Genomic DNA, 27,745 nt, shown 5'->3' with positions numbered 1-27,745 from the left:
GACTCAAGCTACCTGGGTCTAGAAGGCTACTAGGCTCAGAGAAAAGGCAAAAGGTACCTAAACTCTTTTAAGTCTAAGACATTTTAGTGTCCTGAGTGGACAGAAGACAGGTCACAGCTCTGAGGGGACACGTTCTGCCAGTTCAAAACTCCAAAGGCCATGACAGGCCTTTTTTTTTTTTTTTGAGACAGAGTTTTGCTCTTGTTGCCCAGGCTGGAGTGCAGTGGCTTGATCTCGGCTCACTGCAACCTCCACCTCCCTGGTTCAAGTGATTCTCCTGCTTCAGCCTCCTGAACAGCTGGGATTATAGGCACGTGCCACCACACCCAGCTTTTTTGTATTTTTAGTACAGACACGGTTTCATCATGTTGGCCAGGCTGGTCTTAAACTCCTGACCTCAGGTGATCCACCTGCCTCGGCCTCCCAAAGTACAGGGATTATAGGTGTGAGCCACCATGCCTGGCCTGGCTTTTCTAGAGTCTATACAGGAAGAGAGGAGGTAAGCTCCTCAGCCAAGTAGATGAGATCAGTGTACAGACCTGGGGCTGCTCTTTGGGGAAGTGGAGGCCACCAAGCTTCTGTACCCACAAGTAGGGGTGACCTAGCTCAAGTACATAGTCGCTCAAAGTCAGGATGCTGCAGAAAAGAAAATAAATAAAATTGTGCTGTAAGTCATTTCTGCTGTGGTCCCAGGATACAGCCCTCCTCCAATCCTCCCATGCCCTCCAGACCAGCCAGTCCTGCAGGTTTGGCCATGTTTACAGCCAGGCTGCTGGCAGAGCCCTTCCACTCTGTCAGTTCCCTACTGTGAATTTCATCTCTCTCATATTCACTTTCCTCTTTTTTCCTTTTCTTCTTGCAGCCTCAACTCATAAGCAAATATCAAATACAAAGGCAGTGTACTAATGTCTTTATTGGTCTACCAATTTAGAAAATATTTTAAAAATTAATCCTCAGATAATTAAAACGTCAGACATTTTTATTGTATCACATATTATTATGCTTCCAGAGGGGTTGTTTTTCTTTTTGTTTTTGTTTTGAGACAGGGTCTGGCTCTGTTTTCCCCAGGCTGCAGTGTAGTGGCATGACCATGGCTCACTGCAGCCTCAACCTCCTGTGCTCATGCAATTCTCCCACCTCAGCCTCCCCAGTAGCTGCGACTACAAATGCCTGCCACCACGCCTGGCTAATTTTTGTATTTCTTGTAGAGACAGGGTTTTGCCATGTTGCCCAGGCTGGTCTCGAACTCCTGAGCTCAAGGAATCCACCCGCCTTGGCCTTCCAAAGTGCTGGGATTATAGGCATGAGCCACCACACCCAGCATGTTTCCGAGTTTTTATCCTTCCACCCTTTTCTGTGATCTCCCTTTGCCTTGTAAGCAAGAAAGAACAAGCATTCCCTTCCTATCCTCTAGGTTACCTCTGGCCCTAACAGGTCTCCAGCATTTAGCTTGAGCCACCAGAGAAACTCAGAAGTAGAGAGCTAGGAGAAGAGGAAACTGCTGACTCACCCAACTTTATCAAACTGATACTGATTGGCTGGATTCGGAGTTTTCTTTCCATGATCCCCAGGATACAAGCAACTCAGGACTGAGTCAGGAGACAGCAAGTCACTAGAAAAGGAAAAACAGTCCACAGTGAGAATGCAGCCAACATCTTTCTTCAACATAAGCTTGGGCAATTCGGGATGGTAATGCCACATCTCACTGATGCCAGCATTTATTGAAGGCTTTCTGCAGGCCAGACCCTTTATATGCTTTAGGTCATTGCATCCTTACAACCCTATAGGGAGGATTATCATTTCCATTTTATAGAGGAAAAACTCAAGGCTCTAAAAGATATGGCTTGTTCAAGATCACACTGCTAGTAAGTGCTAGAGGTGGGTTTATATTGTCTGATCAAACAGACTAGTACTCTTAATCATTAATTTTTAAAAACTCATCCCTTCAAGATTTATATGGTGCCCAGGACCTTACCTCAGGGGAGCAAAGTCCCATGACACCAGCAATAGAAATCATTTCAATTTTCATAAAAGCAGAACAGACTCCTTTCTGCTACAGAGAGAACAAGTGTGCAGCTTTGGTGCTATGTCTATCTCACTTTGACCACATCTTATGCTAATCACAGAAAAAGGGCCCCTGTACGTTCCCAGAAAAAGATACAATCACATACATTGGAGACAAGGTGACCCAGCACTACAAGCGGAGAGAAATAGTGATGCTACTGCCACCCACCTGGGATGGTTCGGGCAGTTTGTCATTAAACATGACAAGCAAAGAAGAGATAATGTGGGAGGGTAATGTAGTGATTTTATCACAAAGGATGACAAGGCCCATTCTTTCCCTGAACCAAAGTGGGTTCTCCCTCATCTTTCCATGAATAACATCAGGAACAACTTGGGCAGCACGTGCCTATCCTGCGTTTTGGCCCCAGCATGCCTTCAGGAACTCCACACTGGGACAGTGCAGGCTTCCAGCTCTTCCCTACTCTGTCTCACTGAGTATCCCTGTTCCCCAAGGTCTTTGCCCCCTTCACCGCCTCAAACGGAGAACTGACTACAAAACAAATAGAACGTTTCAGTCTTTTAGTAAGTGTTTAGGGACTATTACCAACAGACTGAATCAATCTATTAGTAAATAAATAAAACAGAACTAAAACTGCCCACGATGAAGGTTATTAATTTACAAAACCTGAAGAAGGAATCAAACCTTCTTGGCAAAATTTATATCTGCAACATGTGGCTCAAGACAACTGCACTTGGTAAAAATGAACATAAAAGGAAAGGCTCTTTATAGTCATAAAAATATAACACCAAAACAAAAAAATTTCTCAACCAGTCAAATCTTATAAAATTTTGATAAAAAATAAGGGATTACAAAAACCTTAGTGGTCGGGTGCAGTGGCTCACGCCTGTAATCCCAGCACTTTGGGAGGCCGAGGAGGGGAGATCACGAGGTCGAGATCGAGACCATCTCTACTGAAAATACAAAAATTAGCCCAGCATGGTGGCACGAGCCTGTAGTCCCAGCTACTCGGGAGACTGAGGCAGGAGAATTGCTTGAACCTGGGAGGTGGAGGTTACAGTGAGCTAAGATCGCACCACTGCACTCCGGCCTGGGCGACAGAGCGAGACTCAGCCTCAAAAAAACAAAAAACAAAACATTAACTCTCAAGACTAGCCTGGCCAACATGGCAAAACCCTATCTCCACTAAAAATACAAAAATCAGCTGGGCATGGTGGCGCATGCCTGTAATCTCAGCTACTTGAGAGGCTGAGGCAGGAGAATCATTTGAATCGGGCAGGTGGAGGTTGCAGTGAGCCAAGATCACACCACTGCACTCCAGCCTGGGCGACAGAGAGAGACTCCTTCTCTAAATAAATAAATAAATAAATAAATAAATAAAATGAAATAAAAACATTAACTCTGTCAGGTAGAATTTTAAAAAATTCTGTAATGAATTAACAGATCTCGGCAACAGCTGTCAATGACAGTAACATCACAAAAACTGAGAGAGCCTCTGCTTCTTGATGCAAGTATTCAACAACTATGACATAGTCCTGCCCTCTACCCAACCCACCATCGCAAAAAAAATATAATCCGATCAAGTCTTTAAGCCAACTCCCCGTTCACAAGAACATACAGGGAGAAAGACGAATACATTTAACGTATCCGATACCACAGGGACGTAGTTCTCAAAATCCAGACTAGGTAGAACCTACAGAGCAAACGACCCATTTTCTCCAACAAATAAAAAGATGGTGGAAAGCCCAAGACAATGAATCTTACGAGAAAACAAAAAAGATGGCAGGACATTCTGATAAGAAGACACTTGAGAGAAGCTTTGCTCATTGGCAATGTATGGGCCTTATCGTGATCCAGACCCAAAACACAAAACTATTAAAAAAAAAAAATTGTTTATCTGAAACCTCCCTCCCCCAAAAAATGTATGAAAAAATCGGGGAAATTAGAATGATAGTACACGATATCCAGGAATTAGTATGAGAATATATCCTTATGTTTTAATAGATAAATCAATAAAACTGTATGCCAGGTTGGTGTCTTCATGTGGCCAAAGGCAGCCTGGATTTGAGCAAAGTCTTGTGGGCTGGCAGTCCAGAGTCTTGGGCTTTAAGTCCAATGCTGTGATAAGTGGTTGTATGCTCCCTGGACCTCAGTTTCTCTATTTGTAAAATAGGGGGATGAACTAGACAACACCTGAAGGAATAAAAGACCTAATCCCAGTTTCACAGTGGCATCTCCTTTTAAGTCTCCTCCCTGTTTGGGGGTCAGAGCCCACCTGCCAATGACAGCAGTGGTACACAGATCTCGCTGACTTTGAATCATAATTCTCTACTCTCTACCTGTGACCTTGAGGCAACCCCTTAACTGTCCAGAGCCTCAGTTAACTCACCTCGTAGAGTTATTGTGAAAGTTACAAGAGTCAATGATGATAAATCAGCTGTCCTTTACCAAGTGCTTCATCTATGCTAAGCATTTGACCTGACTCTTCACAAGCACTCTGGCAGGGGATATTATAATTAACAACCACAGAGCGAGGAAACAGATTCTGAGGCCAGGTATACAGCTTAGTGAAGAGCTGGAGGTGAGCATGCAATAAAGCCAGGCTGCAGCCCTGTTATTAGCATGTAGGGCACCTAAGAAATGAACAAGCAGAACGTTCATGATGAGCTCTACCACGATCTGGGGGCCCTAGAGCTCCTCACTGAACTGAGAGCCCTGGACAGTGTCACTGGGTGCTCAGAAGCAAGCCCTGGGCTCCCTCTGCTGGGGTCAGATGGGAATAGGGTCAGTTTCATCCAGAGCACCCCTGGGGGGGGGGGTCCAACAACACTCTCAGGCACAGCAACCAAAGCTGCTGTGGACTGAAGGGGATGTGGACTCTAAGAGCAGAGTCTAAAACCCAAGAGACACCATCATCATGGGGAACTGGAAGGGGTGGAAAGAGCCCTGCTCCACCAGGCACCAGAGCTATACCTCCCTAAGCCTCAGTGGTCTTTCTACAGCTGACAGTGGGACTAGGTCAGGGCAGTGCTCTTGTGAATGGAAGCTATTTCACCCTCAGAACCCCTTGACCCTTCTTCCCACCCATGTTTGCAGAACAAGGATGTCATGATTGGGCTGGGTACAGTGACTCATGCCTGGAATTCCAGCACTGAGAGAGGCAGAGACAGGAGGACTGCTTGAGGCCAGGAGTTCAAGACCACCCTGGGCAACATAGCAAGATCCCATTTCTATAAAATAAAAATAGAAAGTCAGCCAGGCATGGTGGCATGCACCTGTAGTCCTAGTTACTCAGGAGGCTGAGGTAGGAGGATCACTACAGCCCAGACATTTGAGGCCACAGTGAGCTATGATCATGCCATGGTCCTCCAGTCTGGGCAACATAGTGAGACTGTGTATCAACAAAAATATAAATTAAAAAAAAGAACACTGTAGTCAGGGCCTTCCTGGGGAGGCGATGATGGCTGTCATTACTGTGCCTCTGCTCACTCTTCTCAAAACTCTCACAGGGACCCACCACAGTCCTCCCACCACCCAGATAAGGACATGGGCTTGGGCTGCGCTGGGGAGCAAAAATCCCAGCACCTTGGGATAGAAAGAGAAAAGGGAAAGAGTGGCCTAAATTTGTCAACCTGCTAATCTCTGCCAAATCTCATTTTCTATTCACACACTTTCCACTGGTAGCAAAAAGCTGGTGCTCTGCCCCACCTACTCAATTTGCAAATATGCTGTTGTCACTTCTATCATCTTCTGTGTAGCAAGAGGACTTCACAAATTAAAGAATGCTTTCTAAGATACCAGCAAATGTGCCAGGACTTCTGGTCCATCTGGATACAAGACAAGTCAACACAGCTGTGGACCTCTCCAGAGCCAGAGGGAGGAACCGAGAGCAGCCCCGCAAAGAGGCTCTCACCACCTCCCCATCCCGTGTGTCACTGCCCAGAGCGCCTGCCCAGTACCCTGCACTGATGGGGGTGATCAGCTCTGTGGCGGTTGTCACTTTGGCTTTTACTGTCATGATGTTGAGGTTCATGAGGTAGTAGAAAGTCAGGTGAAGCACGCTGTCATCTGGAGGGGAGGAAGACGAGAGAATTTATGAGTCAAACACTCAGAGCAGAATCAACAGAGTCATAGGGAGTAGCAAGGGAGCGGGGTAACGCGTTGAAAACCTAACCACTAGGTATTATGCCCACTACCTGGGTGACGGATCATTCATACCCCAAACCTCAGGACCACGCAAAATAGTGTAACAAACCGGCACATGTACCCCCAGAATCGAAAACAAAAGTTGAAATTATAATAAAAAAAGAAAAAGAAAATCAGAATCATAGAAAAATTCAAACAGACTTTTACAATTGGCCGGGCGCAGTGGCTCACGCCTGTAATTCCAACACTTTGGGAGGCCGAGGCGGGTGAATCAGGAGGTCAGGAGATCGAGACCATCCTAGCTAACAAGGTGAAACCCTGTCTTTACTAAAAATACAAAAAAATTAGCTGGGCGTGGTGATGGGCGCCTGTAGTCCTAGCTACTCAGGAGGCTGAGGCAGGAGAATGGCATGAACCCAGGAGGCGGAGCTTGCAGTGAGCTGAGATGACGCCACTGCACTCCAGCCTGGGCAACAGAGCAAGACTCCATGTCAAGAAGGAAAAAAAAAAAAAATCACGACAGTAATATAGTGAATAAAAAGAAGCAAAGAGAGCACCTACAAATTCTTTGCTACTCTTCCCACCAACAGGTAGGGCTTAATTTCTCTGCCCTTGAGCATGGGCTGGACTTAGTGACACAGCTTCTAACAAATACAAGATAGAATGGGAACCACGTGATCAAGGTCAATATCAGCAGAAATAAGACAGTGATATCAGGTAGCCCTGATATGACATGATAGCAAGGATCTCATCTATGCTATTCTCCCCCAAAATCCATAATCTCAAGTCTAATCAAGGTCATGAAACACAAGGAAAGACTGAGAAACTGTCACTGCCTGGAGGAGACTTAGAAGCATGGCAACTAAATGCACTTTGAGACCCTGGCTTGGATCCTGGAACATAAAAAGGACATTAATTGAAAAAGGAAGAAACTAAAAAAATTCTGTCATTTAGTTAACAGTATTGGACCAATGAAATTAAGAGTGGTGTGGATCACTGGTAATCATACCATCTATAATTAAGATGTAACTTTAAGGGAAGCTGAATGAACAGTATATAGGAACTCATATTATTTTGGCAAGTCTTCTATGAGTCTAAAATTATCTCAAAGTCAGCCACGGTGGTGCATGCTTCAGTCCCAGCTACTTAGGAGGCTGAGGCAGGAGGATCATTTGAGCCCAGGAGTTCAAGACCAGCCTGGGTAACATGATAAAACCCCATCTCTAAAAAAAATACAAAAATTAACTGGCATGATGGCACGTGCCTGTAGCCCCCGCTACCTGGGAGGCTGAGGTGGGAAGAACGATTGAGCCCAGAAGGTTGAGCTGTAGTGAGCCGTGATCATGCCACTGCACTCCAGACTGGATGACAAGAGTGAGACCCTATCTCTAAAAACAACCAACCAACCAGCAAAAAGACAACCAGTGTGTAGAGCCTATTTCCATTTGTGTAAAAAATAAAGTGGGAAGTGGATAAATATACATTTGTATAAAAGCTTCTAGGTGCAAAGAATCTTTCTGGAAAATATATAAGAAGTCTGTAATAATGGTTGCCCTTGGAGGTGAGACCTAGGACTGGTATCTAGGAACCTGGGGTGGGAGGGAAACTTAAATTTTATTGTTAGCTCTTATACTGCTAGAACATTTTATTATGTGGTAGTTTTTCATACAAACCAACTTCAAAACATACACTCTGCAGAATACAAAGTTCTACTTATATTTACCAAATTAAACATGTTGGTCTTATTACTCAAAACCTGTATGCTTTTGCAACTTGTTCTAGATATTTGACTTGCCAGATTCAGAAAGAGGTGTGGTTTTCTCAAGCTTCTGCCTTATGTGACTGGAGTTTTGTTGCTATGTTGTTACGGTTATGACTTAACAACAAAAAGAAACAAATTCCATGCAAAACAATAAGGAAAGACAAAGCAACATGAAATGGGAATTCTTTGTTGGGCAAATAGGCGTCTGGCTCCTGGACCCTCTGCATCTGCAGCTAGGTGAACTCTTAGGTGCTACAGATCCCCTAAACAAGGTGAGTGTAGCCAGACCTTTGCACTTCAGGTCGAGCATGACGGACAGTGGGTGCCTCTTCAGCATCTCTTTGCGTTTGTCGTCCAACTGAACCCCCAGCGTGGGTCTCCGGCGTTTCTGGACAAAGGAGTGTGCCAAGCTGATGAGCACCGGTCATACCAATCTCCCCTTCCCTCTCCCAACCAGCCAGGCCTCAACCCTACTGCCTGGCACCTGCTGCTTTAGCTAGCTGGGTTGCCAGACTCCCCTCCCAGCAGCCTTTTCTTTCAAACCTCTTTCTTCTGCTTCTAGGGAGGATGGCACCTGCAAACAAGCATGCCCCAGTGCATGCAGCTGCTTGATGCTCCCATAAAAGAAAGTGGTTCTCACCGTGGTCTGCTCCTCCTCAGCATCCGAGTCACTCTCGTCATCTGCAGCCACAGAGAGAAGGCAGCTAGAGGTGAGGGGGCTCCAAATGCTCCCTAAAGCACTCCAACTCACATGGCATAAAGGGGCCCTGACTCTGTCTTTGGTAAATGAGTTTCTCTATAACAAATAATAAATTAACTTGCTGCTTCTTATTCAGTATAGAAAACATGGTGAAGAAAAAAGAAAAAAGGCCTTACTTGCTTTACCTTATTTAATCCACATAACAATCCTACATGAGGTGTTACTATCTGTTTTCACAAATGAATAAGCTGAGGCTCTGAAATGTTAAATACCTTCCTCGGGGTCAGTCGGCTAGGGAGTGGCAGGGCTGAAATCCACGGGCAGCACCTTGTGACTCCGGGGAGCGAGCTCTCTTTCCTGTCTACCCCAGGATGCTAGGACATTCAAGTCAAGCTTCCTGCTACACAGAACCAGTCCAGCTGGTTCTCCAAAGACCAGGACTGCCCTTGGATGGTGACTTGGTGTCGCTGGGGGAGGAATCCCAACCACCACATTACCTTGGGAGTCCTCTGGAGGCTTGAAAAGAGCCTTGGCTTCATCCACACTGCCTTCGATTGCCACAGATAACGTCTTATCTGGGGGGCAAGAAAGAGTCTGGTAGGAAAGCTGCTGAGGAAAGGTGCTAAGCAGCACGAGTAGGCCAGCTCTGGGGCTGCATTTCTCTCACTTCTGCCCAGCTCCTTGCTGACTAAGGGTGGAACGGCAAAAATCCTTGCTCCAGATGAAGGGAAACAAGGTGGGAAACTTAAGTCTTTTTTTTCTGTCATTTACTGAGAACAAACAACTTAAGTACAAATTCCTAAACCAGCATCACCTGAAACTAGCAGGGAATGCCTCTCTTTTTTGGTGCACACCAAAGCACAGAAATTCAAACTGAGGGCCTAAAGCCACATGGAACTCCTCTGCCAATTGTCTTAGAGGTTCTTATCCAGAAATCCACACCTGTCCACATCCCAGAAACAATGATTCTCACCTAAGTGCTTTTTCTTTATTCTACACTATACCAAGCACATGGCTGCCACTGTCTCACTTAACTGAGAGGCAGTAGGACAGTGAATAGGAACTTGGATCTTGCAGTCTAGTCCCAGACCTGAGTCCCCACCTAACCAATTCCCAAACACATGACCTGGAAAGTTATGTCACTGTCTGAGCCTCAGTTTCTATATCTATGAAATGGGGACTTGAAAAATAGTAGCTGCTGGGCACGGCGGCTCACGCCTGTAATCCCAGCACTTTGGGAGGCCGAGGCAGGTGGATCACCTGAGGTCAGGAGTTTGAGACCAGCCTGGCCAAGATGGCAAAATCCTGTCTATACTGAGAATACAAAAATTAGCTGTGTGTGGCGGCATGTGCCTGTAATCCCAGCTACTTGGGAGGCTGAGACAGGAGAACTGCTTGAATCCAGGAAGTGGAGGTTACTGTGAACTGAGATCATGCCACCGCACTGCGGCCTGGGCAACAGAGTGAGACTCTGTCTCAAAAAAAAAAAAAAGAAAAATAGTAGCTACCCCATTAGTGGTGGCGACTGAATGAGCTGATGCTTGTAATTTTAATTATAAAATTATTAAAAATTAATTTTTAGGCTGTGCGTGGTGGCTGATGCCTGGTTGGGAGGCCAAGGAGAGTGGATCACCCAAAGTCAGGAGTTCGAGACCAGCCTGGCCAACGTGGTGAAATCCGTCTCTACTAACTATATAAAAATTAGCCGGGCACAATGGTGGGCACCTGTAACCCCAGCTACTTGGGAGGCTGAGGCAGGGAGAATTGCTTGAACCCGGGAGGCAGAGGTTGCAGTGAGCCGAGATCATGCCACTGCACTCCAGCCTGGGTAACAGAGTGAGACTCCGTCTCAGAGAAAAAAAAAAAAAAATTTAATCCTCACAACAACCCTACAGGAGTAATACATTATTATAGCCATTTTCAGATGGGAAACTTAAGGCTCAGAGAAGCTAGACATCACAGCCACATGGCTGATAAACCAGGGTTCAAGACCAGGTCTGTTCAACTTAAGCTTGGCCTCTCCAGCACATAAGCTAACAGCCTGTTGCATACACCAGGTGTGACTGTGACACCTTATTGAGTGATGTCTTGGGACCCCCCTCTGAGGGTCCAGTGCTGTGAGGTCAGACAGGCCACCACCTTCCAACTCCACTTTTAAGGGTACATATAGTCCCAAGAACCTGAAATGGTTTGCCTAGCCACACAAAAGAGGGATGGCAAACTTCCCCCAAGTGGCTGACCACTGCCTTATCTATGGCAACCCTATGTGAATCACCACCCTTCACCCCAAACAACTAGTTGCTCCCATCAGTCACTGGCAAACGCCAGACTATTTTTTTCAGTCATTTAATATTAGCATTCTACAGGAACATCAGAATGGAACAGGCCAATTTTAAACATAAAAGAAAAGAAAATTACTCACCCTGTCTAGGGGGCTGGGAGGATTTCATATGAGCTGATGATGGAAACAGGAGGGAGAACAAAGGGGAGGGGAGGACCAGAAGGACGAGGAAGACACAAGAAGAGAGACAGTAATGTGTTGGTGCCCACGGTGGGAGGAGAAGCAAGCACTGGTGCAGTATATGTCTGTCTGATGTGGTGGGGTGGGGTTGGGGAGAAAATTTAGGTGCTGGGTGAAAGCTGCATTAGGGCAAAAGGCAGGGTCTCTAAAATTTTCTCAAAACCCTAGCAGAGTCACAGGCTGCCCTCAAGCTTAATGAGGACATATCTAACCTGGAAATCCACAACAAAGGCATGCAGCTGATTCAAGGCATGGTGAAAGCCTGGGAGAGCTGGCTGAGACCTGTATTCACCAGGCACCCCCACCCTGAAGCAGAGCAAGAGGCACTGATCTAACTGCCAAGCGTGCCTTGATGGGGTGAGCACCTGGGAGCCCAGATAGGCTGCCTGGGCTCTGCACCCAACAGCTGTCCAGTCAGGCTCACGAATGACTCAAAGCCACCCACGGTGAAATACCCATCAGGTGTTAATCCAGCCTTAGGCCGGTTGGTCAGAGCAGCCATGCTGGGCAATGCAGAGGGAAGAAAGCTTCTGTCACCTGAGGGCTTCGGGGCAGGACTGAGAAATTTCCTGAGCACGTACTGCTTCCAACTGATTCACTCGGCCACAGCTGCTGCTCCCACAGCCCCTCGTCCTCACCCAGCCCCCATACTCACCACAGGCCTGCCCATATGCAGTGGCCTGAACAAAGAGGACATAGAGGGGAGGCGGCAGGTGCCTGGCTGTCTCATACTGCTTGTGAGCCTGGTCGAATGGCATAAACAGGTACTCCTGCACCGGAAGGGAAGCCTGCACACAAGAGACAGATTTTTGTTCTTCCTTTTTTAGCCAGTCCACACAGGAACAAGTGGCTACTGAGTGACTATAAACCATTGTTTATAAAAGTGATACATGATAAACTAATAGAACTAATAGGTGGATAAAAGCTCAATATAAACAAAATTATATTTCTTTATACTAGCAACAAACAGTAAGAAAATAAAATTGTTTTATTTTACTTACTGTCAGGGTACCCTGGCTCATGCCCGTAGTCCCAGCACTTTGGGAGGCTGAGGCAGGAGGATCACTTGAGGCCAGGAGTTCAAGAGCAGCCTGGGTAACTTAACGAGATGCCATTTCCATAAAAAATAAAAATCAATTTAAAAAAAAAGAAATTATAAAAAGATGCCATTTCAATACCATCAATAAAACATCAAATAAGAATAAACAGGCCGGGCATAGTGGCTCACGCCTATAATCCCAGCACTTTGGGAGGCTGAGGCAGGAGGATCACCTGAGGTCGGAAGATCGAGACCAGCCTGACCGACATGGAGAACCCTGTCTCTACTAGCTGGGCGTGGTAGCATATGCCTGTAATCCCAGCTACTCGGGAGGCTGAGGCAGGAGAATCACTTGAACCCAGGAAGTGGAGGTTGCAGTGAGCCAAGATTGTGCCATTGCACTCCAGCCTGGGCAACAAGAACAAAACTCTGTCTCAAAAAAACAAACAAACAAAAAACAATAAACAAGCAGGCTGGGCCTGTAATCCCAGCACTTTGGGAGGCCAAGGCAGGTGGATCACCTGAGGTCAGGAGTTTGAGACCAGCCTGGCCAACATGGTAAAACCCAATCTCTGCTAAAGATACAAAAATTGGCCAAGTGTGGTGGCACGCACCTGTAATCCCAGCTACTCGAGAGACTGAGGCAGAAGAATTGCTTGAACCTGGGAGACAGAGGATGCAGTGAGCCAAGATTGTACCACTGTACTCCAGCCTGGGCAACAGAGCAAGACTGCCTCAAAATAAAATTAAAATAAAACATAAAATAAACAAATGAAAGGCATATAAGCCTCTACACAAAAACCTGAGAAATGAAAAGTCTAAAATAAGTGGATACATATGAATGTCAATGGCCTGGAAGACTCAAATATTGTCCAGGTAACAGTTTATTCTAAAGTGGTCTGCTGATTCAATGCAATCCCAATCAAAATCCCAGCAGGTAAGAACAGACAATCTCATTCTGAAACTTATATGTAAATGCAAAGGGCCAAGAATAACCAAGACAATCCTGAAGAATTAGGTTGCAACTGTGCATCGAGACTTCTGATAAAGCCACAGTAAATAAGACGGTGTGATACTGTGCAAAGATGGACACAGAGATTACACAACTATCCACGTGTACAAAGACATTTGATTTGTGACAAAAGTGGCACTACAGAGCAGTGCAAAGAGAATGTCCTCAATAAATGGTCAGCTAAATACCTATGTGGAAAGAAAAAAATGAATCTTTACCCTTAACTTACACTACATACAAAATCACTTTCAGGATGACTACAGATTTAAAGAGACAGATTTCTTAAACAAGACACAGAAAAAGTACTAACTAGAAAAGGAAAAGAATAATTACTAAAATTAGGAACATGCACTCATTAAAAGATACCATTAGCAGGCCGGGCGCGGTGGCTCAAGCCTGTAATCCCAGCACTTTGGGAGGCCGAGATGGGCGGATCACGAGGTCAGGAGATCGAGAGACGATCCCGGCTAACACGGCGAAACCCCGTCTCTACTAAAAAATACAAAAAAATAGCCGGGCGAGGTGGCGGGCGCCTGTAGTCCCAGCTACTCAGGAGGCTGAGGCAGGAGAATGGCGTAAACCCGGGAGGCGGAGCTTGCAGTGAGCTGAGATCCGGCCACTGCACTCCAGCCTGGGTGACAGAGCAAGACTCCGTCTCAAAAAAAAAAAAAAAAAAAAAAAAAAAAAGATACCATTAGCAAAGTGAAAAGGCAGGAGGTTACAGAACGGGAAAGATCTGGGAAAACACTCATCTCCAGGCAACCCAACAGAAAAACAGGCAAGAGACTTGCCTAGGCCCATCCCAAGAGGTTATCCAAAAGGCAAAATGTGCTGTGTTCAACATCACTAGTCCTCAGGGAAATAAAAATTTAAACTATAATGGGATCCTCCAGAGTAGTCAAAATTAAGGAGACTGAGAGTATCAAGTGTTGACAAGGATGTAGAACAATTAGAACTTTCATATGGTGCTGGTGGGAATTCCTATAAATTGGTACAATCACTTTAAAAAACTGTTTCAATGTCTACAAAAGCTAAATATATGTATAACATACTGTATGACCTAGCAATTTCATTCCTGGGTATATATTCAACAGATGTACACATGTATGCCAAAGCACACATATAAGAATGCTCATAGCAGCATTATCTGAATGGCCCTAAGCTGGAAACAACCAAATACTAAACATCAGTGAAAACAAACTCCTGCACTCATAAAAGCTCAGATGAATCTTAGAAACATACTGCTGAACAAAAGAAGCCAGATATACGAGTATATACTATGGTTCTCTTTGTATAGAGTTCAAAAACAGGCAAAACGAACCTATGATGTTAGATGTCAAGATTATGGTTACTGGAGTGTGGGGGAAGATAGGGACCGGGAGGGGGAATAAAGGAGCTTCCAGGAAATTGTTAATGTTCTTTCTCTTGGATTTTGGGTGCTGGTTACACAGATGTGTTTCTTAGTTAATATTCATTGAGCCATATACTTGCAAGTTATATGCTTTTCTGTATATACAATTCTGTTTTAAAGTAATACATTGTACATTGTTTTTAAAAGTTGTATTCAAGACCTTAGGCAATGAATTCAGGTTTTGTTTCAGAGATTTTATTTGTGTGCTTTTCTTGTTTTTTTTTCTTTTTTTTCTTGACTTGGGAAAGACTGAACTAGATCGCTTTGAGTTTCAAGTTTGCAGACTCTGCGCAATGCATGAGGATCAATTGCACAATACATAAAGTAAAATGAAAAGCATTTTAGGCCGGGCATGGTGGCTCATGCCTGTAATCCCAGCACTTTGAGAGGCTGAGGCAGGCGGATCACGAGGTCAGGAGATCGAGACCATCTTGGCTAACACAGTGAAACCCCATATCTACTAAAAATACAAAACAAAAAATTAGTTGGGCATGGTGGCAGGCACTTGTAGTCCCAGCTACTTGGGAGGCTGAGGCAGGACAATGGCATGAACCCGGGAGGCAGAGCTTGCAGTGAGCCGAGACTGCACCACTGCACTCCAGCCTGGGCAACAGAGTGAGACTCTGTCTCAAAAAAAAAAAAAAAAAAAAAAAAAAGCCTTTTAGGCCGGGCGTGGGGGCTCATGCCTGTAATCCCAGTACTTTGGGAGGCCGAGGCAGGCAGATCACCTGAGGTCAGGAGTTCAAGACTACTGGCCAACATGGTGAAACCCTATCTCTACTAAAAATACAAAAATTAGCCAGGCGTGGTGGCAGGCGCCTGTAAACCCAGCTACTCGGGAGGCTGAGGCAGGAGAATCGCTTGAACCTGGGAGGCAGAGGTTGCAGTGAGCCGAGATGGCGCCACTCCACTCCAGCCTGGGCAACAAAGCAACTCTGTCTCAAAAAAAAAAAAAGGCATCTTAAAGTCATGGGGGGCGGCGGCAAAGGTGGGTAAGGAAAAGGGGAAAAAAAGTGGTATTCAAGTTTGTAAAACAAAAGCTCCCAGTTCCCAGTCCTCAAGGTAGCTGTTAATGGTTTGGTATGAATATAGACTTTTCCAAGTATATACCCAACTCCTATATGTATATAGCCCTACAGATACTTTGTAAACTAAGATATAGAAATAAGCTTATACTATATGTTCTACAACTTGCATTTTTTTGTTTAATAATATGACAGATCTTCTTTCATATTTCAGTTATTCTGTCAGTGGTTCGATATCAGTGGTTTGATTCCACACTTTCATCATAGCTCTAAGGCTGTACCATACAAGAATTTATTTAACCTGTACCCATTTAGAAATTTTCCAGGTAACAAGAGAAAATTTAACCATGCAGAAGCTTTGGTCAAGTACAACCAAAACTTTTAATTTCTGCTCTGTCACCCAGGCTCGAGCGATCCTCCTGCCTCAGCCTTCCAAGTAGCTGGGACAACAGGCACGTGCCACCATGACCAGTTAATTTTTTTTTGTAGAGGTGGGGTCTCCCAATATTGCCCAGGCTGGTCTCAAACTCCTGGGCTCAAGTGATCCTCCCTCCTCAGCCACCCAAAGTGCTAGGATTACAGGCATGAGGCACTGCAAGCAGTCAACAACTGTCCTTCCACACTTAGAGCTGAAGAAAGGAAATATAGAGATTGCCAAATCCTAAGAAAATAAGCAAATTTATCTCTAGGATCCTTTTACAAAGTTCTTTCATATTAGCCATCTACCTTGCTTCACAAAATTATAAGGATTTACACCAAATCTGGCTTCGCAAAGCAAATAAAAAGTGGGCCACCTATACAGAAAGACATTGTATTTTACAGGCCAAGTGTGGACTCTTCCTCATGACTAAAGTTTTTTTCAGAGTGAGAAGATCTGTTGAGCAGTCTGACCCTGAAGCGTAGTCAGGGGGATCAAACAGACATCCACAAGAAGCAAGTTTAGATGCCTGGAGATTGTGAGGCCAGTGGGGGCCATGCAGGGGGTAAACCAAATTTACACAGTCTGAGAAAGTATACTACCCAGAGGAGGCTCTGGATGAAAATACCCAGGTCAATGCATGTATATATTCCTGAGGCCAGCACTTCTTCCTCCCAGACACAAGCTTATCACACCAACTGGGTAGGGATGCAGACAAGGCCATCCTTATACTATACTCTAATTTAGGGTAATAGACCTGGCAAAGCTCAAAGGGTGACATGGTGTCTGGCAGCGCCTGGTCAGTGGTGAAGGCAAAGCAAAAGGCCAGCGGGCCCCACCTGCATGATGCTGTTGAGGCGGGGCTGGAGGCTGCTCAGGTACTCCTTCTTCACCTCAATCTCCTTGAGAATCTTCTCCTTGTTGGATAGGCACTCTCGATACTTCTCTGCCAGCCTGTGGGGGGAGGAACGAGCATTGTCACCTGATATCCCCCTGTGATACCTCAACACGCCTGTTCACCGTCAGACTCCACCTAATGGTAGCAGCCATGATTAACTGCTAATGTTTATCCAGCACTCAATGTGTGCCAGGTACTTTGGTGAGTTTTTTACAAGCATAATTACATTTAATCCTTATAAAGACCCTGGAAAACAGGGACTTTTCTTATCCCCAAAGGAGGAAACCAAGGCTCAGGCAAGTAGATCACTTGCCCAAGGGCATCCAGCCAAGAACAAACACTGTGCTGGGCTTTGGATTCATGTCTCTTGCTCTCCAGAGGCTCTGTCTGCTCTGTAACCACTAGGGGATACACATGCCATCTTCTGTTCCATTTCTTGCTTGAGAGGTAAGACCTAAAACTTTCATAAACATGGACTTAGCAGCTGTATAACCCAAAAGAGGCCCATGGACTGGCCTGGTTGGGACAGGGTGGGAATAGATTCTGGACCAGTGCCACAAGAATGCAGCACTGACAGCTGAGTCTGTGCCCAGCACAATCAGTGGACTGGACAACGGAGTGATAGGCCAGCCCCATTTGCTAAGACACGGACACAAATTTCCTAAGAACCATACTCGGTTGGGCACGGTGGCTCACGCCTGTAATCCCAGCACTTTGGGAGGCCCAGGCAGGCGGATCACCTGAGGTCAAGAGTTCGAGACCAGCCTGGCCAACATGGTGAAACCCCGTCTCTACTAAAAAAATTAGCCGGGCACAGTGGCATGTGCCTGTAATCTCAGCTACTCAGGAGGCTGAGGCAGGAGAACTGCCTGAAGCCAGGAGGCGGATGTTTCAGTGAGACAAGATAGCACCACTGCATTCCAGCCTGGGAAACAGAGCAAGACTCCATCTCAAAAAAAAAGAAAAAAAGAACCAGATTCATGCTTACTAAATTCATAATATGAACCGAAAACAGAGAATACATTCCATAACAGAAAAAGGCAAGTATACAGCTACCTCACCAACAAAAAACCAGAACAAATGTGCCAATCAAAAGCCCTAGTATTCTTGTACAAATATGAAAGGGGAAAAAGTTACCATGAATGGAAAGGATGCAACCGTGAAAAGTTCATTACAGAAAAAAAAACAAAACCACTGTATTTTTAGAATGACTTAGATTAAAACACATAGTACTGGCCGGACACAGTGGCTCATGCCTAAAATCCCAGCACTTTGGAAGCCCAAGGCAGGTGGATCACCTGAGGTCAGGAGTTTGAGACTAGCCTGGCCAACATGGTGAAACCCCCGTCTTTATTAAAAATACAAAAATTGGCCGGGCGCGGTGGCTCAAGCCTGTAATCCCAGCACTTTGGGAGGCTGAGACGGGCGGATCACGAGGTCGGGAGATCGAGACCATCCTGGCTAACACGGTGAAACCCCGTCTCTACTAAAAAAATACAAAAAACTAGCCGGGCGAGGTGGCGGGCGCCTGTAGTCCCAGCTACTCGGGAGGCTGAGGCAGGAGAATGGTGTGAACCCGGGAGGTGGAGCTTGCAGTGAGCTGAGATCCGGCCACTGCACTCCAGCCTGGGCGACAGAGCGAGACTCCGTCTCAAAAAAAAAAAAAAAAAAAAAAAAAAAATTGGCTGGGCGTGGTGGCTCATACCTGTAAATTCCAACACTTTGGGAGGCTGGCGGGCGAAACATGAGGTCAAGAGATAGAGACCATCTTGGCCAACATGGTGAAACCCCGCTTCTACTAAAAATACAAAAATTAGCTGGGCATGGTGGAACATGCCTGTACTCCCAGCTACTCGGGAGGCTGAGAGGCAGGAGAATTGGTTGAACCAGGGAGGCGGAGGTTGCAGTGAGCCGAGATCATGCCATTGCATTCCAGCCTGGGCGACGAGAGTGAAACTCCATGTCAAAAAAATAAATAAATAAAACTCTTTATTAGTATAGAAAAGTTTATACCTAAAGTGTGACTTGAAGTATTATTTATGACAGCAAAAAAAAATGGCAACAACCTAAAATCCAACAGGGGAATAATTTTGTGAATTTTTCTATACACTAGGATATACACTAGAATGTTGCACAACCTCCTGAAAAAATGTTTACAAAGCTTTATGCCACAGGCATACATTTATAGATAAGGGGGGGAAAGGCAAAATACAAAATTAGATTTATGGTACAAAAGATAAGGTCTTCGGCATTAAAATTTGAAAGAGAGACCAGGCATGGTAACTCACACCTATAATCCCAGCACTTGGGGAGGCCAAGGTGGGAGAATCACTTGAAGCCAGGAGTTCAAGACCAGCTTGGGTAACAGAGTGAGACCCCTGCTCTACAAAAATAAAAATATTAGCCAGGCATGGTGGCAGGCACCCATAGTCCTGGCTACTTGGGAGGCTGAGGCAGAAGGATCACTTGAGCCCAGGATGTCAAGGCTGAAGTGAGTCGTCGTCATGCCCCAGTGCTCCATCCTGAGCAATAGAGTGAAATGCCATCTCTTTAAAAAAAAAAAAAAAAAGGGGGGCCAGGCTCAGTGGCTCACACCTGTAATCCCAGCACTTTGGGAGGCCAAGACAGGCAGATCAGTTGAGATCAGGAGTTCGAGATCAGCCTAGCCAACATGGTAAAATCCCGTCTCTACAAAAAATACAAATAATAGATGGGCATGGTGGTATGCACCTACCACCCAGCTCCTTGGGAGGCTGAGGACTGACAATCACTTAAAGCCGGGAGGTGGAAGTTGCAGTGAACTGAGGTCACACCACTGCACTCCAGCCTGGGAGACAGAGTGAGACTCCATCTCAAAAAAAAAAAAAGCCCTTAAGCAATTATAACCCCAACCCCATCCATGATGAGGTTGGTGAAGTTTAAACTATCCAGTGTGAATTAATCATAAAATGGATTTGGTCTTAGAAACTATTCTGCGAGTTCCATAGTGCTTTGCTGCGTTATCCTGGGTCATGACAAAGCACTGACACTTTATGGTTAAAAGGTCAGGAAGGGGCCAGGCGCGGTGGCTCAAGCCTGTAAACCCAGCACTTTGGGAGGCCGAGACGGGCGGATCACGAGGTCAGGAGATCGAGACCATCCTGGCTAACACGGTGAAACCCCGTCTCTACCAAAAAATATAAAAAAAAAAAACTAGCCAGGCGAGGTGGCGGGCGCCTGTAGTCCCAGCTACTCGGGAGGCTGAGGCAGGAGAATGGCGTAAACTTGGGAGGCGGAGCTTGCAGTGAGCTGAGATCCGGCCACTGCACTCCAGCCCGGGCGACAAGAGCGAGACTCCGTCTCAAAAAAGAAAAAAAAAAAGGTCAGGAAGGAGGAAATGCTACCTTTTCCGCTGCTCCAGCTCCCAGTCTAGACGTGCCAGTGTTTGCTGGTGGGGGTCTCCCATGGTGACTTCGGCCTTGCTGATATCTGGTGGAGCCTCCTTATAAAACTCCTCTAAACTGACCAGATCAATTTCTTCGTGCTTCGACCTACAGACAAAAACATGACATTGTGCTGCCGTTCTCAGGAAACAAAATTGTAGTTTAAGTAAAATTGTAGTTTAAGTTCCACTATATTCTGGGTTTGTCAGTTTCCATTTGCATGATGATTACAGACCAGTGCATCACATTATTTTGTTTTTGATACCTTTTTAATTTTGAAATAGTTTAAGACTCCAAGAAGGTTCAAAAATAATACTGAGAATTTATTTCCTCCATGTACCCTTCACCCAAGTTCCCCCAATGATACTAACTTATCTAACCACATTATACATTGTCAAAACCAGGAACTGACAATGGTACAATATTGTTAACTCAAGTACAGACCTGATGCAGATTTCACCTTTATTCGTATTTAACTTTTACTAGGTAATGATTTTGTGGAACAGATAAAGATGTCTCTCAAAAATCAGCATCAGGGATGGGCACGGTGGCTCACGCCTGTAATCCCAGCACTTTGGGAGGCCGAGACGGGTGGATCACGAGGTCAGGAGATCGAGACCATCCTGGCTAACACAGTGAAACCCCGTCTCTACTAAAAAATACAAAAAACTAGCCGGGCGAGGTGGCGGGCGCCTGTAGTCCCAGCTACTCGGGAGGCTGAGGCAGGAGAATGGCGTAAACTCGGGCGGCGGAGCTTGCAGTGAGCTGAGATCCAGCCACTGCACTCCAGCTTGGGCGACAGAGCAAGACTCCGTCTCAAAAAAAAAAAAAAAAAAGAAAGGAAAACTAGGCCAAAAGGTTAAAAGGATGTGACTGGAAGTGAGTTGCTCCCATACAATGTACCCAGGAATCAAACTGGTAATGTAAAGACCCCCGATAGGGAGAGAGACCTGCTTTTTACCAAGTGCAGAGCTCAAAACTCAAAAAGGTCAAAGAGACTTTTGAGATTCTTTATGCAGCCTGAAACCATGGCTTGCAATTCTCCCACATTCACCCTTGCAATTTGCCCTTCTCCCAGATCCTAGTTTCCTAAGCTCATCAGACTTCTTTTTAAAGAGAGACTTACAGGTGTGGTGGCTCACGCCTGTAATCCCAGCACTTTGGGAGGCCAAGGCAGGAGGATCACCTGAGGTCAGGAGTTCAAGACCAGCCTGGCAAACATGGCAAAACCCCGTCTCTACTAAAAATACAAAAATTAGCCAGGTGTAGTGGTGGGTGCCTGTAGTGGGAGGCTGAGGCAGGAGAATCGCTTGAACCCAGGAGGTGGAGGTTGCAGTGAGCTGAGATTCTGCCACTGTACTCCAGAGTGGGTGACAGAGCAAGACTCCATCTCAAAAACAAACAAACAAAAGAAACAGACTTACAGCGAGCTACACGGGAAAAAGCAATTACCGAGAGACCACATGTGCCAAAGCCCTGTCCTCCCAAACTCACTTAAACTCCAAACATTTGGTGATCTCCTTCTGTAGGTGCATCACCTCATACAACAGGTTCTGGAGCTGCAAGTGATAGGCATCTACTTTCTGCTTAGCCTGAAAGGAGGATAAGATCAGAGGTGAGCAGGGCAAGTAAGGATGGGGCAGAGGAGAGGGTCAGCAAACTAAGAGAAGGTGTAAAGGGAATAAAGAAGGGGATGGGGCTGGGTGCAGTGGATCACGTCTGTAATCCCAGCACTTTGGGAGGCTGAGGCAGGTGGATCACCTGAGCTCAGGAGTTCAAGACAAGCCTGGCCAACAAGGTGAAACCCCATCTCTACTAAAAACTACAAAAAGTAGCCGGGCATGGTGGTGGTGGCAGGCACCTGTAATCCCAGCTACTTGGGAGGCTGAGGCAGGAGAACTGCTTGAAGCTGGGAGGCAGAGGACGCGGTGAGCCAAGATCGAGATTGTGCCACTGCACTCTAGCCTGGGGGACAGAACGAGACTGTCTCCAAAAAAAAAAAGAAGGGGATGAGGAGGAGAAAGGAGGAAGGTTAATTAAACCTTTTAACTCCTACCTCGTGGGTCTGATCTCTTCCTTTCTTCAACCTGATGTGGGCTAATCGGTTAAGCTTCTTTAGAGTCATGAAATGCACACAGCTCTGAATCCTCCGTTCTTCAATTTCGATTGCCTGTGAGCAAAGAAAACAGTAAAGCCCACTGAGACAGGGGCTCGCTCAGCTTCCTTCCGTCCCTCACCACCGACCCATCCTCATCTGGGGCCAAACATAGGCACTAGAGGGAGCCCAGAACCATGAGAAAAGTCATGAAGAAAATAAGAGGGATGGTTATATAAGGAAAACGCTTAAGAATCTCAGGCAAAAAAAAAGCAATTTCTGCTTGGACTAGAGTAACAGGAATTGAAGTTGGAATAAAGGCAGCGAAGGCACAATCTGTCTCTACAGATCCTACGCAGAGATCCCGGCAATAGTAACATCTTGCCATAAAATTTGACCTCTATAAATAACATTACAGGATAACTTAAATGGAAAATCACAGAATTATAGCCATAAAGCTTGGCTACAATAGATTGAATGCAATAATCGTAAGAAAACTTGTCAGCATAGGCACGAATATGTGCAATTCCTGGAAAAAAAATGGATTTTTTAAAAACTTATCAAGTTTTTAGTCATGTTGTTTAATTTATCTGCCCCTAAAACCTCATTTATTCACTTACTATTAATGATAATTTCATTTTTGGTGTCTATAATTTATTTATACATATCAATCTTTGTATCAAGCAAATGTATAAGTACTATTATCATTTCTCAACACCTAGCAAAATGCCTGGCACTTAATAAATATTAATTGGATAAATGATCAAATTAGTAGGGAAAAATTAATTATCCTATACTTTCATTACTGTAATTGGTGACTGAGTGGTGATGAGAAGTTCCAATAAATTAATAGGTTTTGGGAGCCCTGAGGCTCCAGTCACCTGATCATGGCTAGGACAGAAGACCAAGATCAGGAAGGGCCCTGGTAGGTGCAAAAACAGCCTCATCTATGCATACCCACCAGGTTCACGGCCACGTGGTCCCCCTTCTTACCACATCCTTGCCACCCCTGCTCTTCAGGTCTTGGATCTCAGCCATCAGCCTCTGTAGCTCCTGGCAGGTGTACTTGTATAACTCATAGTCTCTGCCAGGGTCCCGCAGATCCACCTCGGCCTCCTCACTGTAGTATTTACCTTCCTGTAGAGGTAAGGATAAAGGCTCTGTGTCCGTGAGGTAAAAGTCTCCCTGTTGGGATCAGGGACACTTGGCTGACATCTCTTGTTAGATAAAAACAGTAACAATGAAGCCCCAATCAGGTCTCTAAAAGATCTGGTCCTTAAATCAAATGCTTTTCTTCTCTTCAAAATAGAAACCTCTTTTGCTTTCTTTTTTTTTCTTTTTTTTTTTTTTGAGATGGAGTCTTGCTGTGTCGCCCAGGCTGGAGTGCAGTGGCGCAATCTCGGCTCACTGCAAGCTCCGCCTCCCGGGTTCACGCCATTCTCCTGCCTCAGCCTCCCGAGTAGCTGGGACTACAGGCACCCGCCACTGCGCCCGGCTAATTTTTTCTATTTTTAGTCGAGACGGGGTTTCACCATGGTCTCGATCTCCTGACCTTGTGATCCGCCTGCCTCGGCCTCCCAAAGTGCTGGGATTACAGGCGTGAGCCACCGCGCCCGGCCCTCTTTTGCTTTCTGATTGCAGAGTAATGCATGCCTGATGTCAAAGATTCAGAATATACAGAGTAGTATCAAAAAGAAAACAGAAAAATTGCCTATAATTTCGCCTCAGTCCGAAACACCACCATTGTGAAGACTGTGGATAAATAAACATTTTATTTGTAAACAAAACGGGATCATATCATCTGTGCTGTTAAGTGCGACTTCCCATCTGTATTAGTCCACTTTCACGCTGCCAATAAAGACACACCTGAAACTGGGAACAAAAAAAGGTTTAATTGGACTTACAGTTCCACATAGCTGAGGAGGCCTCAGAATCATGGCGGGAGGTGAAAGGCACTTCTTACGTGGCAGCGGCAAGAGAAAAATGAGGAGGAAGCAAAAGCAGAAACCCCTTATAAACTCATCAGATGTCGCGAGACTTATTCACTATCATGAGAATAGCACGGGAAGGACTGGCCCCCATGATTCAATTACCTCCCTCTGGGTCCCTCCCACAACATGTGCCAATTCTGGGAGATACAATTAAAGTTGAGATTGAAAACCAAACCATATAATTCCGCCCCTGGCCCCTCCAAATCTCATGTCCTCACATTTCAAAACCAATCATGCCTTCCCAACAGTCGCCCAAAGTCTTAACTCATTTCAGCATTAACCCAAAAGTCCACAGTCCAAAATCTCATCTGAGACAAGGAAAGCCCCTTCCGCCTATGAGCCTGTAAAATCGAAAGCAAGCTAGTTACTTCCTAGATACAATGGGGGTACAATGGGGTGAATATAGCCATTCCAAATGGGAGAAATTGGCCAAAACAAAGGGGTTACAGAGCCCATGCAAGTCCAAAATCCAGCGGGACAGTCAAATTTTAAAGCTCCAAAATGATCTCCTTTGACTCCAAGTCTCACATCCAGGTCACGCTGATGCAAAAGGCGGGTTCCCATGGTCTTGGGCAGCTCTGCCCCTGTGGCTTTGCAGGATACATTCTCCCTCCCTCCTGGCTGCTTTCATAGGCTGGCATTGAGTGTCTGCAGCTTTTCCAGGTGCATTGTCCAAGCCATTGGTGGATCAACCATTCTAGGATCTGGAGGGACGGTGGCCCTCTTCTCACAGTTCCACTAGGCAGTGCCTCAGTAGGGACTCTGTGTGGGGACTCTAACCCCACATTCCCTTCCACACTGCCCTAGCAGAGGTTCTCCATGAGTGCGCCGGCAGCAAACTTTTGCTTGAGAATCCAGGCGTCTCCATACATCTGAAATCCAGGCGGAGCAAATCTCCATTCTTGACTTCTGTGTACCCACAGGCTCAACACTACATGGAAGCTGCCAAAGCTTGGGGCTTCCACCCTCTGAAGCTACAGCCCAAGCTCTACATTGGCCCCTTTCAGCTATGCCTAGAGTGGCTGGGACACAGGGCACCAAGTCCCTAGGCTGCATACAGCACAGGGACCCTGGGACTGGCCCACAAAACCACTTTTTCCTCCTGGGCCTCTGGGCCTGTGATGGGAGGGGCTGCCATGAAGGTCTCTGACAAGGCCTAGAGACATGTTCCCCATGGTGTTGGAGATTAACATTAGGCTTCCTGCTACTTATGCAAATTTCTGCAACCAACTTGAATTTCTCCTCAAAAAACGGGTTTTTATTTTTTTATTTTTTATTTTTTTTATTTTTTTATTTTTGAGACAGAGTCTCAGTCTTGTCACCCAGGCTGGAGTGCAGTGGCGTGATCTCAGTTAACTGCAAACTTCGCCTTCCAGGTTCAGGCAATTCTCCTGCTTCAGGCTCATGGGTAGCTGGGATTACAGGTACCTGCCACCAGGCCCAGCTAATTTCTGTATTTCTAGTAGAGATGGGGTTTCACCATGTTGCCCAGGCTAGTCTTGAACTCCTGACCCCAAGTGATCTGCCCACCTTGGCCTCCCAAAGTGCTGGGATTACAGGCGTGAGCCACTGCACATAACCCAGTCACCTTTTGAAAGATTTGCTGCTTATAAATTTCTTCCACCGGATACCCTAAATCATCTCTCTCAAGTTCAAAGTTCCACAAATCTCCAGGGCAGGGGCAAATGTCTCCAATCTCTTTGCTAAAACACAACAAGAGTCACCTTTGCTCCACTTCCCAACAAGTTCCTTATCTCCATCTGAGACCACCTCAGGCTGGACCTTATTGTTCATATTATCATCAACTTTTTTTTTTTGGGAAGGAGTCTCACTGTGTCGCTCAGGTTGGAGTGCAGTGGCATGATCGCAGCTCACTGCAACCTCCACTTCCTTGGTTCAAGCAATTCTCTGCCCTCAGCCTCCCGAGTAGCTGGGATTACAGGCGCCTGCCACCACGCCCGGCTAAATTTTTTTTTTTTTTTTTGAGATGGAGTCTCGCTTTGTTGCCCCGGCTGGAGCGCAGTGGCCGGATCTCAGCTCACTGCAAGCTCCGCCTCCCGGGTTTACGCCATTCTCTTGCCTCAGCCTCCCGTGTAGCTGGGACTACAGGCGCCCACCACCTCACCCGGCTAGTTTTTTGTATTTTTTTTAGTAGAGACGGGGTTTCACCGTGTTAGCCAGGATGGTCTCGATCTCCTGACCTCATGATCTGCCCGTCTCGGCCTCCCAAAGTGCTGGGATTACAGGCTTAAGCCACCGCACCCGGCCTAATTTTTTTGTATTTTTAGTAGAGACAGGGTTTCACCATCTTAGCCAGGCTGGTCTTGAACTCCTGACCTTATAATCCATCTGCCTCAGCGTCCCAAAGTGCTGGGATTACAGGCGTTAGCCACCGCGTCCAGCCCATTATCAGTATTTTTGTCAAAGCCATTCAACAAGTCTCTAGAAGGTTCCAAACTTTCCCACATTTTCCTGTCTTCTTCTGAGCCCTCCAAACTGTTCCAACCTCTGCCTGTTACTTAGGGCCAAAGTCGCTTTCACATTTTCAGGTATCTTTTCAGCAACCCCCCAACTCTACTGGTATGAATCTACTGTATTAGTTCGTTTTCATGCTGCTGATAGATACACCTGAAATTGGGAACAAAAAGAGGTTTAATTGGACTTACAGTTCCACATGGCTGGGGAAGCCTCAGAAACATGGCAAGAGGTAAAAGGCACTTTTTACATGATGGTGGCAAGAGAAAAATGAGGAGGAAGCAAAACCAGAAACCCCTGATAAGCCCATCAGATCTTGTGAGGCTTATTCACTATGAGAACAGCATGGGAAAGACCGGCCCCCATGATTCAATTACCTCCCTATAGGTCCCTCCCACAACACGTGGCAATTCTGGGAGATACAATTCAAGATGAGATTTGAGTGGGGACATGGTCAAACCATATGACCATCCCAGTAAATATAGATCTCAATCAAAATGGCTGCATGGTAGTCTACTATAGAGAGGAATTCCAGCTGGGTGCAGGGTGACTCACACCTATAATCCCAATACCTTGGGAGGCCAAGGCAGGCAGACCACTTAAGCTCAGGTGTTTGAGACCACCTTGAGCAACGTGGCAAAACCCCATATCTACAAAAAATACAAAATTAGCTGGGCATGGTGGCACACAGCTGTGGTCCCAGCTACTTGGGAGATTGAGCTGGGAGGATCGCTAAAGCCCAAGAGAGGGAGTCAGCAGTCAGCCAAAATCGTGCCACTGTACTCTGGCATGAGTGACAGAGTGAGA

At 45.9% G+C, this 27,745-nt stretch overlaps 1 protein-coding gene across 3 annotated transcripts in view; it reads right to left on the bottom strand.

The window, feature by feature from the left end:
- The window catches only part of THOC5 (THO complex subunit 5), a 40,686-nt gene that overhangs the window by 8,398 nt on the left and 4,543 nt on the right, over nucleotides 1-27,745 (bottom strand). For 2 of the 3 annotated variants that reach the window (XM_050806801.1, XM_050806802.1), the window contains 13 exons: nucleotides 23,466-23,609; nucleotides 22,434-22,547; nucleotides 21,872-21,969; nucleotides 20,339-20,485; nucleotides 16,897-17,011; nucleotides 11,808-11,940; nucleotides 11,054-11,086; nucleotides 9,129-9,206; nucleotides 8,572-8,612; nucleotides 8,220-8,319; nucleotides 5,983-6,091; nucleotides 1,511-1,612; nucleotides 540-636 (listed from right to left, as the gene is read on the bottom strand). In XM_050806801.1, the coding sequence (XP_050662758.1) occupies nucleotides 540-636; nucleotides 1,511-1,612; nucleotides 5,983-6,091; nucleotides 8,220-8,319; nucleotides 8,572-8,612; nucleotides 9,129-9,206; nucleotides 11,054-11,086; nucleotides 11,808-11,940; nucleotides 16,897-17,011; nucleotides 20,339-20,485; nucleotides 21,872-21,969; nucleotides 22,434-22,547; nucleotides 23,466-23,609 (1,311 nt within the window). The remainder of the gene's footprint in view (nucleotides 1-539; nucleotides 637-1,510; nucleotides 1,613-5,982; nucleotides 6,092-8,219; nucleotides 8,320-8,571; nucleotides 8,613-9,128; nucleotides 9,207-11,053; nucleotides 11,087-11,807; nucleotides 11,941-16,896; nucleotides 17,012-20,338; nucleotides 20,486-21,871; nucleotides 21,970-22,433; nucleotides 22,548-23,465; nucleotides 23,610-27,745) is intronic. The other variant, XM_050806803.1, reaches the window with a different exon arrangement.

This window comes from Macaca thibetana, chromosome 10 (genome assembly GCF_024542745.1).
Source record: "Macaca thibetana thibetana isolate TM-01 chromosome 10, ASM2454274v1, whole genome shotgun sequence".
NCBI classification, from domain to species: domain Eukaryota; kingdom Metazoa; phylum Chordata; class Mammalia; order Primates; family Cercopithecidae; genus Macaca; species Macaca thibetana.
The sequence above is the reverse complement of the archived record's forward strand: the minus strand, read 5'-3'. Positions and strand labels throughout refer to the sequence as shown.